The 13,095-nt window shown below is 30.6% G+C and overlaps 1 protein-coding gene across 1 annotated transcript in view; it reads right to left on the bottom strand.

Annotated features, from left to right (window-relative positions):
- LOC110027646 (probable serine/threonine-protein kinase At1g54610) overlaps positions 1–13,095 on the bottom strand; it is a 44,026-nt gene that overhangs the window by 11,036 nt on the left and 19,895 nt on the right. Inside the window, exon 6 of the mRNA XM_020729158.1 lies at positions 1,919–2,039. Coding sequence (XP_020584817.1) covers positions 1,919–2,039 — 121 coding nt within the window. The remainder of the gene's footprint in view (positions 1–1,918; positions 2,040–13,095) is intronic.

The raw sequence follows: 13,095 nt of genomic DNA, 5'->3' as shown, positions 1-13,095 counted from the left end.
CGGCTCGTTAACTTATCGAACGAAATTAACGAGCCGAACACGAGCTTTTCGCGAACAACGAGCCGTTTTGACAGCCCAACTTGCTAGAATATGGTTCAATCCTTGTTTAAACCTTGTCTGAACTAATGCCAGATGCGTTGAACTTTAAAAAAGTAGTTTGTGGTTCAAAAGTGGGGGTATTGTGGTCTAAATGAAATTACCGAGCATATTTCTCCAACAAAACAAAAAATGTAGCATACTTCTTTAGTTTTTGGTCCAATTTCCCTATTCCCTACAAAAGCTTTGGATTTTATATTTAAACTTTAAAATTTTGAGTTAAAATTTTGAATTATAATTAGCTGGCTTCGGATTTTAGATTTAAACATTAAAATTGTCATTAAAATTTTTATAACTAGTTGAATCAGTTATAATTTGTTTCTTACATAACTAACATGCATAAAATTTCTGCAGCTGAATTTGGATCTTGGATTTTATTCCTTCTAATGTTGCCCTCTGATTATGTCTTTCAACACCTTCTCCTATTCATGCAAGCTGACGCTGTCTCCTATCCTACTAGAGCCAAATTTTTTCATAAGAACTAGTAGCAGTGCAAGATTTGTCGTATGTTGAATTGTTAAACTCCGAAGGTTGGTATTTCAGCAACCTTCTTCATACTTCCTAGTTCTGCAGCTCAATTAACAAATATTCATGGGTTTTCCGTTTGAAAATATGTTGGCTTCACAACATTTTATGAGGATAACTTAGGGGAACTCCTCCAGTGAATTTGCAATGACTTTCCTATTCCAATACCATGGTCTCATAAATATATGCACATCAATCCATATAAATCAATATATAACATGAATAAAATATTTTTTGGACGTATAAACCTTTCTCCTTCTATTCCAAATCCTAACCCAGGATGAAGTATCTGTAAGTGCTCAACTCGATTGACTCATCCAAAACTGCCATCAGAGGGAGCTCGACACAATCAAGTTAATGTGACAATAATCAAGCCTCCTAGTACACAAACAGCTAGGCATGTCTTTAATAGTAGAAAATTTGCTTTGATGGGTTCATCTGATCATCTTTAATAAGGCAAACTGTATCTGGTATAATGAGATCCACAATACAGATGATTTTGGCTACCACCAATCACATGTACACAAGCGATAGCACTGACCTGCAAGCTTTCAAGCTCCCGAATAAAAGGTAGACACGTACTGTAAATTTGTCCGTCACAGGAGCTACACCAATCCTATCACGGATATAATCATTTCGCATTTTGTCTTTAAGTGTAAAGTCACTCATCCACCTAATCATTCTCATCTCGACAACACTTAAATTAGTATTATGCTTCTCTTTTAAAGGCCAATATTCAACGCCATAGAGCATTGCAGGTCTCACCACCGTCTTATAAAATTTTCCTTTCAGTCTAAGCGGTACATTTCTATCACATAAAAGGCCCGAAGCATTCCTCCACTTCAACCAACTAACTTGAATTATACCATTAACATCCCCATCTATATCACCATCGCTTTGAACAACAGACCTGAGATATCTAAATCGTTCACACCTTTTAATAATTTGATCACTCAAAGTTACACTTCTGTCACCAGAGCTACTACTACTAAAATTACATTCCATGTATTCAGTTTTAGTTATACTCAAATGAAGACCTTTAGACTCCAATGTAGATCTCCATAATTCAAGATTTTCTTGGGCTTTTTCTCTCGTCTTATCCAAAATAACGATATTATTAGCAAAAAAACATACACAAAGGTACATACTCCTGTAAATGTCCAGTAAGACCGTACAATGCAAAAACAAAAAAAGACGAGCAGAAGCTTAGCATGCTTGATAAGATGTGCAGCAGTGAAGTTCCGAGGTAACAAGATGAAGGTAGAGCTGTAGGAGATAAAAGTTCAGCATATCGTACATCAAGGTTTGCTTGGACCTCAGCGTTAGCCTCTGGAGCAGGAACTGCCCTAGAGGGTCTGTCACGATTGTGCAGCTTCCTCGTTCTATCTCCATTAGCCCTGCCACCACCAGCTTTTAACCTAGCAGATGCAATGTAAGAGGTTTAAATTATCAATAATTATCTAATGATATTAAGAAATCAGCATCAGCAAATAAAATCAAACTATGACAATAAAATAAGCTAGAATATTGAAATTGATATATTTGAAGAACAAATCATCCACCAAGCAAACCGGCTAACAAAGTAGAACTAATAAAGATTAAAGTTGTAAAATTTTAACTTCAACGATGTGAATGTGGCACTATGGTGAGAAAAAGATGCAACAAGTTAGTAGAAAAAAGTAAGGAAATGAACCAGAGAAAATCTAGATACAAGTTATGAAAATATGTAATAATGGAAACAAGATTAGCATCACTTGCAGTATTCAACAAAATGAATGAACCAGTCATATAACCGACACTATGTGAGGGATAAGTCATCTATGCTACTATTTAAAAAGTGGCATGTGAATTCATTATACTACGGTCATAATTTTTAACTTTTTTTAAAAAAATAAACCGTTCCACAGCTTCGACCAATATTAAATATTAATCTTTAATTCTAACGGTGTAAAGAACAATTAAAGTTCCAAGTCAAAACAAAACAAATTGTTTAATGAATGTATCTTACGTAGAACATGCTAGATGAAATACACAAAAAGTTATCCCCCACATTAAATAGTGACCCTCACACAATTTTCTAATGGCATCTTAATTAAGAGTTTCATTATATTTGAAAATCTCCATGTTTTTAATACCTCACCATAGAATCATTTTGAAATGTTAACTATTTTTACTTCAATTACATTTTACTTGCATTCCCTTTCTTTTTTCAATCAACTTGCACCAAAAAGCAAATAAAGATTGTCCAAGTACTCTTTAATATTCCATATAAATATATATATATATATATATACTGAGGTGGACGAAATATGGCTTGGTACTACCCACAATGGGTATTGGCAGCCAATTATAGCAGAATAAAGACTCTACTACTGCAATCACTGTAGACTGTTTGGTTACACCCCTGTCAAATGCTTCAGGTTTTACCATATTTGAGATTGATAGGTCCTAACATCATCTATGTGGAGGAAAATATAGCAGACACTGTTAATCTTCCAGAAATGTTGAATGAGCATTTGACTCATTAGGCTACTCCTCATCAACCAGACCAACAGTTTCCGTCTACTGTTGTTGAGGCAGCTCTTCCTCAGATTATAAGCAGTTTCCGTCTACTGTTGTTGAAGCAGCTCTTCCTCAAATTATAAATTCTATGAATTTTGTTGGAGCATATGCTAGCCGAAGTGTCTTGGATCTACCTATTGCGAGAGAAGAGGGTACTAAAGTTATTATGGAGTGTCAGGATCGAGGTGTGCTGCAGGCTGAGTCAGATCAACAATTTACCTCCATCGAAGATCCACCTATTGTTCACACGGGACAACCTCTGACACATGATTAGCAGGTTTACAAATCTAGGGAGAAGAAGAAAGGAATGTCAGATCTTAGTAACTCTCAGGATAACAGTATCATTGTTTCAGGCGGAAGCTCACATATCAGTATGTTGCTGGACTCCCTCCCTAGATCTAGGGGAAGGGGAAACGATATATCCATTGACTACACCCACCATGATTAGGAGTTGTTTATTTTTGGGGAATACGTTTGTAATCCTTGTGAGTGGGATCTTTGAAGTGGGATCTTTGTACCCACTCAATAAAATCTTTGTATCCTCTTTTTTTTATCAATGAATTTTGCCTTTTCCAAAATATATATATATAGCTCATAATAAATTCATAAATTATTTTATATACTTCTATCAATTTTTTATTTTACTTCAGAAGTATTTAGATGTACATGATACTATTTAAATGATTCAGAACATAATAAATTTATATTACAATCAAAATTCCTAAAATATAATAACCAAAACTTTAAGCAAAACCAAATATTAAAATAATAATTCAAAAAATCTGAAATTGTCAAATTTAGAAAACAACAAGATTTCATCCAAACATTGAATACCATCTAAAGTTGTCTTCTATAAATGAGGAAGAACATATAAATGACTACATTATCATCATCAAGAATAATTTCACAGAATATGGGACCATTATCAATTTTTGATACTCAAACAATATATTTTTGTTCAAAACAAAAAATACAAAAATTATACATGCAACATGCCCAAAAAAAAAAAACTAAATATATATTATACTCGGATCATTTAAGTGTACTTAAACTAACATTTAGATAAATTTATAATCAGTTTAATAGATTGTCATCTAAACTTACAATATAAAATGACCTTGTGCTTATGCTTACTATTCTCACTTTCATAGTTTTCCTTCAAAACTTCAGTATTGCTACTTTGCCACTCAAATATAATTAAACAAATATTATTGTACTATTAATTTTTACATCAATGTGATCTTACTCCTGCTACTATTTACTATTTAATAAAATATATAAATAATTTTTTCTTAGATAAAACAGCTTACAACAAATTATTTGAATATGGGCTAATTATATATTCAAATATTAGACCAAAAAACTATTGTACTAGAGTAGTTAACTTAGAATGTAACCTTATAGAATAATGACAATAGAATAATATTTTTAAATGCACATATATCAAAATAGTATAATGACAAACAATATTTCAAATAATAATAATATAAAAATAAAAAGCATACTATGTTTATTGTTTAAAATAAAATATGGACATGCAGAGTTAGGCCATGTATATTTTTAATCGTATTAGTGTTTGTCTAATTCAATCTTAATGAATATTCAATAATAAAAATACTTTGGAAATATTTTTTCCAAAATCTGCGCCAAGTTTTAGTTTAGTAAGAAACAAGGAAATTTTTTAATTGATTTTGAAACTAATCAAGATAAATTTATTGAAGGAAATTTACTTTATTCTAAAAGTTTAACCAATATATATAGTATGTACATGAATATTTTCATTCTTCTTTGCCTCTATAAATTATATAAAAAAAATATTACATATAAAAACCTACGTATTTGTTTATATTTATTACCTAGGTATGCATTTATTTATATCATGCACGACCCAAAAGTTATTTATGAGATCGTTCTGAATACAAATAATTGCCAACAGGAAAGCAACAAAATTTATAATTGTATGAGATTTCCAAGAATTAGATTTGCTAAGTCTATAAAGGCCAAAAATCATAAAAAATATATCTGCCTAGTGATTCAAATTCAAAACTCTTATTGAAAGTAATTAAATATATTTTTTTATATATTAATAACATAATATGCATTAATTTGAATTTTATGTTCTTACTGATTATTTTATATTGTATTAACGTGCAATTGATGTACAGTAATGAAACAACACTGATAACGACAATGGCAAAAGTATAGAGAAGAAAAATTATTGATTGAAAGCTTTTAAATAATAAATCAACTAATAGAGAATTATGGTACTTGCAAAAGCCTTGGAGCAGAGGATGAAGCCCTCAGGAAGAGTTAAAGCCTTGGAGCAGAGAAAGTAAGAGGGAAGAGGAAGGGGTTAACCGAAGCTAAAGGGAAGTAGGAAGAGTTAAATCTTCAAATTTTTCATACATTACTAAAGCATTCTCTTATATTTTTATTATGGAAAAATCAAAAACCTAGCGTGAAAAGGATATGGTAACCTAAAACAATAAACATAAAGACAAACAAATGTTGCAAATATAAACATGAACAGAAATAAAAAATGGAAAATAATAAAATGAAAAGATATATGGCATAATTTGTGACGATGCATGTTGGTTTGTCAACAACTTTCCTCGAGTCTAAAGAACTACTTTTGAGAACTTAGGTTTTGTAAAACTAGATGGTCTTTTACTATAATGCTAAAGAAGTGAAGTCCATCTTTAAGAGAAATCCATCATGAAGAAGAATAGATAATGGGAACGCCACCCACTTGAGAAAAAATAAGGGAAGAAAAATGCCTTCCTTCGCAGAATCATAAAAATTTCTTATAGAAGATCCTCTTGAACGTTGAAACATTGGAGCCATTAGTCACAACAATAACAACAAAGCCTTAATCCCACTACGTGGGGTCGGCTACATGAATCCTTTTTCTCCATTGCGTCCTATTTAGTGTCGTATTTTCATTTAGTTTTAATAAATTAACATCATTTTTTATACAATAAGCCCAAGTTTTCCTAGGTTTACTCTCCCTTTCTTAACATAAGTCGAATCTAAAACATCTACTCTCCGAATCAGATCATCTGATGGTCGACGCTTAATGTGACCAAACCATCTAAGATGACTTTCTCTAATTTTGTTCGTCACAGGAGCTACACCAACCCAATCACGGATATATTCATTTCGCATTTTGTCTCTAAGTGTAAAGCCACTCATCCACCTAATCATTCTCATCTCGGGAACACTTAACAAAATATTTTGCTTCTCTTTTAAAGGCCAACATTCAACGCCATAGAGCATTGCAGTTCTCACCACCGTCTTATAAAATTTTCCTTTCAGTCTAAGTGATACTTTTCTATCACACAAAAGGCCCGGAGCATTCCTCCACTTCAACCAACTAACTTGAATTCTACCATTAACATCCCCATCTATATCACCATCGCTTTGAACAACAGACCCGAGATATCTAAATCGTTCACACCTTTTAATAATTGAATCACCCAAAGTTACACTTCTGTCACTAGAGCCACTACTACTAAAATTACATTCCATGTATTCAGTTTTAGTTCTACTCAAATGAAGGCCTTTAGACTCCAATGTAGACCTCCATAATTCAATTTTTTCCTGGATTTTTTCTCTCATCTTATCCATGAGAAGTATATCATCAGCAAAAAGCATATACCAAGGTACATCCTCCTATAAATGTTCGATAAGACAATCCAAAACTAAAGCAAAAAAGGTATGTGCTTAAAGTCGATCCCTGATGTTATCCAACAGAAATAGGAAAATATTTGGTCAATCCTCCTTCAGTTCGAGCACAAGTAATAACTCTAGTATACATATCATTAATGCATATCATTAATGACTTGAATATAAGTCATATCAATACATTTCTTCTCAATAACTCTCCAAAGTATATATCTTGAAATCTTATTGTAAGCTTTTTTCTAAGTCAATAAAAATCACATGCATATTCTCCTTATTATCTCTAAATTTCTTCATCAAACCTCTTAATAAATGTATAGCTTCCATAGTAGACCTCTCTGGCATAAAACCAAATTGATTATGAGAAATCTTTATAATACGTCTTAACCTATGTTCAATTACCCTCTCCCATAATTTTAAAATATGACACGTCAACTTAATCCATGTTGGGTACTTAGTATTCTTTATTTTACAACTCTTCATCTTAAAATCTAGAACTAATAAACGATGTTGGGTACTTAAATCCTCACTTGGGATGACCTTACAATGATGACTCACTTGGGATGACCTTACAATCTTTACAATATCGACGATCTCTTCTTCCTATAAGTAATAAGATGTTTATCTCTTTTCTTGAATAAAGTATTAGTAATAACAAAATCATACAATAACAACAACAAAGCCTTAATCCCACTACGTAGGGTCACTCCATTGCGTCCTATTTAGTGTCATATTTACATTTAATTATAATAAATTAAGATCATTTTTAATACAATAAGCCCAAGTCTTCCTAGATCTACCTCTGTCTTTCTTAACACAAGTCGAATCTAAAACATCTATCCTAATCGGATCATCTGATGGTCGACGTTTAATGTGACCAAACAAAATCTAAAATACGCTGAAGTAAAATCATACGCTGAAGCAAAATCTAAAATAACTCTACATTTTTCATTAGTCACTCCAAAATCGTAACCATCATGAATATTTCTGAAATCTTCTACCACTCTACCGACATATCCATTTAAAGCTCCTCAAATAAAAATTGTTTCTTCAAGAGGTATCATTTGTTTTAAGTCTTCTAAGTCGTTCCAAAATTTATCTTTAGATCCTATATCTAAACCTACTTGAGGAGCATAAGCACTTATAATATTAAAAACCTTAGTATCAATGATAATCTTAAGAGCTGTAATTCAATCTTCAACTCTATTAATTTTTACAACATTACCTTTCAAACTCTTATCTATAATTACACCTACACCATTTCTAGTGCGACACTTACCGGAATACCAAAGTTTAAAACCTAAGTTATCAATCTCCTAAGCCTTTTTTCCAACCCATTTAATTTATTGAATACATAAAGTATTAATCTTTCTATGAATCATAATATTAACTAATTTCATTAGTTTACCATTGAGAGTACCAATATTGTAAGATCCTATCCTAATATTAATTTCATTAGTTTCATGGACTAACTTCTTTACCTGCATCCATTTATAATATGGAAACCCTGCTTATTTGCCACTACACCCAAGCGGCGGTGTAGCGGCCCTTGAACACTTTTCACTGTATTCAGGTTATATAGCGCGTCGCTTCCATAGGACACTCTAACACTTACACAATGATTAAAAGGATTCATGTCATGATTTTTTCGACAAGTTTTATGTTGGTCGTCGACCATCTAACGCAACCCTCCACTTTTCAATTTCGGGCTTAGGACCGGCAATAAAATTTTATTTCTAACGCAACCCTCCACTTTATTTCTTTACGTGCACAGATACATTGCATCCTCTGTCAGTATCATCTGGGGGTAACTCCTCATATGCATGCACATATCAAATTTTATTTCTTTGTTTTATTTAACATATGAAAACATGAAATTCGCATTTTAAAAGTAATGAAAACAGTAAATACATTCACAATTGTTTTCATAAATAAAAAAAATATATTGCAAAATAAAAACATATTCACTCATTTGTTTGAAAAAAAAATGAATGTTTGAAAATTATGTGCCAAGCTGAAAATGATTAACAATATTAAACAAAACAAAAATAAGAAAATTTGGCCGACTAGATCAAGCAAATTTCTTCAACTCTTATTTTTTTCATGCTCATGCCTCATGGTCTAACATTTTGATTAACCAATAAAATTGGCGTTAAGCGAAATGGGTTTTGTTAAAATGAACGTTCAATAAAGTTAGCTGAATTTAATTTTTTGGATTAAGTTAGTATTATGATTTTGTGCATCATAATGTATAAGATTTCTAGTGACAATCTAATGTGAGATGTTGAAAAACATGCACAACATTTGCAAGTCTAATGAAAAACTAAGGTGCTTCTAGTAGAAATAAGAACTAGAAACTTACAATTAAATTGATAGATATTAAAATTTTCTCATAGGTGAGTCAAAGAATTAATTACTTCTAAGAAAAAAGGCAACATACTGCATCAAACAAATGAGTAAATATATTTTTATTTTACAATAATTCTTTTTATTTATGAAAACAATTGTGAATGTATTTACTGTTTTTAGTATGTTTTCATTACTTTTAAAATGCGAATTTCATGTTTTCATATGTTAAATAAAACAAAGAAATAAAATTTGATATGTGCATGCATATGAGGAGTTACCCCCAGATGATACTGACAGGAAATGCAATATATCCGTGCACGTAAAATGAAAATATAAATAGTTGTCTACCTTTTTGGTGGCATTTGAAAAATGTTAAAAGTATAATTTTAGTGTACGTTTAAAATGGTCACTTTCAATGATGGATATTGTAATTGAAATAAATAAAAGTAATCAGAAAATTGATTTATTTACATTTTTCCTTTTTTACTGTTCATAATTTTTTACAAAATAGATTTAAAGATGAGAATTATTGCAATTAAAAAATACTTTACCTATATAGTAGTTTAACTCGTACCTTCAACTGCTAATATTTTTAGAAAAAACACCTTAGAATAAATGGATCTTACATAGTATGTGTACAGATGTCGAGGAACTCGAACTGATAGGTATTACATTTCAATTTTAATTTTTGTTTGTTGTAAAAATTTAAAATTTAAGCAAACTATTTGTAAATTAAAGTTTTATGAAATAGATTGACATTTGTGTTTTGAATTAGATTTAATTATGAAATGAAAATGTTTAGATAGTTTTCTGCGTATGGTCGTTCATTCTCGCATTGGTATTCCAAGCTTTTGAGCCGGATCGTGACTTCAATTTACCATAAAATAAGTCTCCCTCCTACACAATCAGATAGCCCCATTCAAAACTCTTCAAGCAATAAAATTCATCAAAGAGCAAATCTCTCACATGCAAAACTCTTCGAGTGTATCACTTGATCAAAGAATTGAATCCTAAAAGTAGAAAGAATGCTACAAATAAATAGAAATTCTATACAATTGTTTGATGTGTGCATGGCTAAGGCCTATATTTATATCTAAAATCCCAAGAAAAGAAAACCCTTGATAATCTAAAAGGAAAGAATCTAAAAAAGAGCTGCAAAGACAAGCATGAAGAATCATTGGAGCCTCCATTGCTAAAGTCGCCAAAGCGAGAAAATCAGATGAAGTTGCAATTACAACAATAGAAAGTTCCCATCATAATTGCAAGAGGCAAACACTAAATATAATTTCCAAAATAAGCAGAAGCAAAAAGGTCTTTACCCATTATTGAAAGAATGAGTTTCACCCGGGATCACCTTAAGTAGAAAAAATTATAAAAAGAAAACTTTAAAGATTCAATTGCAAGAATAACAAAGAAGCCGCAAATAAAAAAGTCTACACATTCCAATGACAAAATGGAGTAGCATTAAAACATAGAATCACTACATTGGATCATATGGATAACTCAATAACACCATTTATGACGATCTCATAATCTACAGACATAATATAAGAATAGGCCAACCAAAAGTCGCAGGACTTACAAAATGAAAATTTCGCAAGGAAGAATATTAACAAGAAACATTTCCAAGGAAGTTACGAGTATCTCAAGAAAATTCTCCAACAATTCAACCCAATGTGAAAATTTTCGACTCTAAAGAGAGGTTTGGTCAATATTCTTCCAGTAAATTCAAATATAAACGCAAAATTTCCTCTAGAAATATCCATAAATCATCAAGTTTAAGTTCATCTCTTTAATGCACAAAATTCATATGATATCCACCATTAATAGTAGACACAATTTTACTTCTAAATAAATGGAATTATAAACAAGTTTAGTATAATTATTATGGCAATAGACAAAAAATGCAATTGATGAAGAATTAAAAGAAGATGAAAAGAGACAAGAATCCAATGCATTGATTTGTAGTTCAAGACATTAAACTAACTCATGCATAAGAAACATAAACAAAACTTTTTTTATTATTTTCAACTTATAAGAATTCTTCATAATTTACTGCAATATTTTATAAGGATAAATTTTCAAATAGTTAATTTAAAAAGATTTCTATAGGAAATCCGTCAAGATGCAAACAGAATGTTATTTTATCACCTAATTTCAATTTCACATATCCCCAATAAATATCTAACATAAACTTATAATCTTCATGGGTGATAGCAAAATTTCCCGAAAATATTTTCATGTAAATCATGCATATAAGTAATGGTCAAGCCTATAAGATATGATGCCAACAATGATAATTTTAAGATATTTATATGTTTCTCATAGAATACAAAATAACTAATTTTAAAATGAGGAGAAAACAAAAAAAAAACATAAAATTTTATACTTTATTTTATTCCATTAAGTTTTCTTTTGAAGATTAATATGTCACGCAAAAATGTCCTGTTTAGCTGATACAGGTACCCTCAATAAAAAATATTCACCCACAAGTAATCTCAACAACAACAACAAGCCTTTATCCCACAAGTAATCTCAATGAAAAATATTCACCCAAATGATAAAAAGATTAGTCATGATCAGTGATGTATCTTTCGATTCAAGTAGACAAATAGAGTTTTTTTTTTTTTTTTTGGACAATACATTGTCAATGAAAACATAAAGATGTTGATGTAACTTAACTTTCTTCATAAGATTTATTTATGAATATTCAGATAAAAAAAAGAGGAACCAAAAATAAGATTGACATATATGTTATTATTATTATTATATATATATATATATATCAATAAAATTAAAGGAGGAGAAAACACAAAAAAACAAAGTTAAATTTACTTGATTCCATAAAGTTTTTTCCAAATATTAATAAGCCACAAAAAACATCGTGTTTAACTTATGCAAGCAGTTGGCATATACTTTATTATTTGTAGTATATAAATCAATATGATTATCAGATTTTAACAGCAAATTCAAGTTTTAACCCTTACTCAGCTTTAGGTTCAGGTTTATGAGCAGATTCAAATATAAACTCCAATGCAAATTTTTGTTGTTTTTATTTATTTCTCAAACACCATAGTTTTGCAATAAGTCATATATTTGGTGTCTGAAAGGTTGTATCTGAACTCAGGCTTATTTTCTGCAGGAAGGAGGCGGTGAGTGTTGTGGGTCAAGTCAAGACCGAAGAGGAAGAAGGGTTGTTGTGCTGTTTATATTGTGTGCTTGCGCAAAGGAAGAGAATGGGGCTTTTGAGCCACGTGAGGGAGAAGAAGAAGATAAAGCTCATGTGCTGTTGTTGAGCGCGCATGAGTAGGGCAGGCCGAATAAACTGAATAAAGTTAGTTGTACAAGTTATTCCGCTATTTAGTTATATTTTTGTAAAAATGTGTGCATATTATTTAAAGTTTAAGTTTAATTATATGCGATATCAAGTTTACAAGTTATTATAGAACTAAATAAATAAATAATTACAAGTTATTAATTATAAAGTTTACAAGTTATTATAGAACTAATAAATTAAGAAAATTTTAAGTAATGAGATGACGTGAAATCTTGGTGAGGGAAGGGGAAGAATTCAATAAAATCAAAGGATTTCAAGGTATGTTGAGTTTTATTAAAGTGTTTAATGAATTTGTGAGATTATGAGAGTGTATAAATGAAATTTCAAATTTAATCATAATTCTAATATAGAGATTTCAGCTTTGGAGAGATTTAATAAGCAAGCTAAGGGAAGAGATCGACTTGAAAACTTGTAAGGTAAATGTTAAATCTAATATTATTAATGGAATTATATAGCATAATTGGTTAAAGTAATTAATGTTATTAAATTTATTTAGATTGGTAGGTGTGAAGAATTCAATAAATCCATCGGATTTGAAGAATACA

The sequence above is a fragment of the Phalaenopsis equestris genome, unplaced genomic scaffold (genome assembly GCF_001263595.1).
Source record: "Phalaenopsis equestris unplaced genomic scaffold, ASM126359v1 Scaffold000434, whole genome shotgun sequence".
Taxonomy (NCBI): Eukaryota; Viridiplantae; Streptophyta; class Magnoliopsida; order Asparagales; family Orchidaceae; genus Phalaenopsis; species Phalaenopsis equestris.
This window is presented reverse-complemented; position numbering and strand designations above follow the sequence as displayed.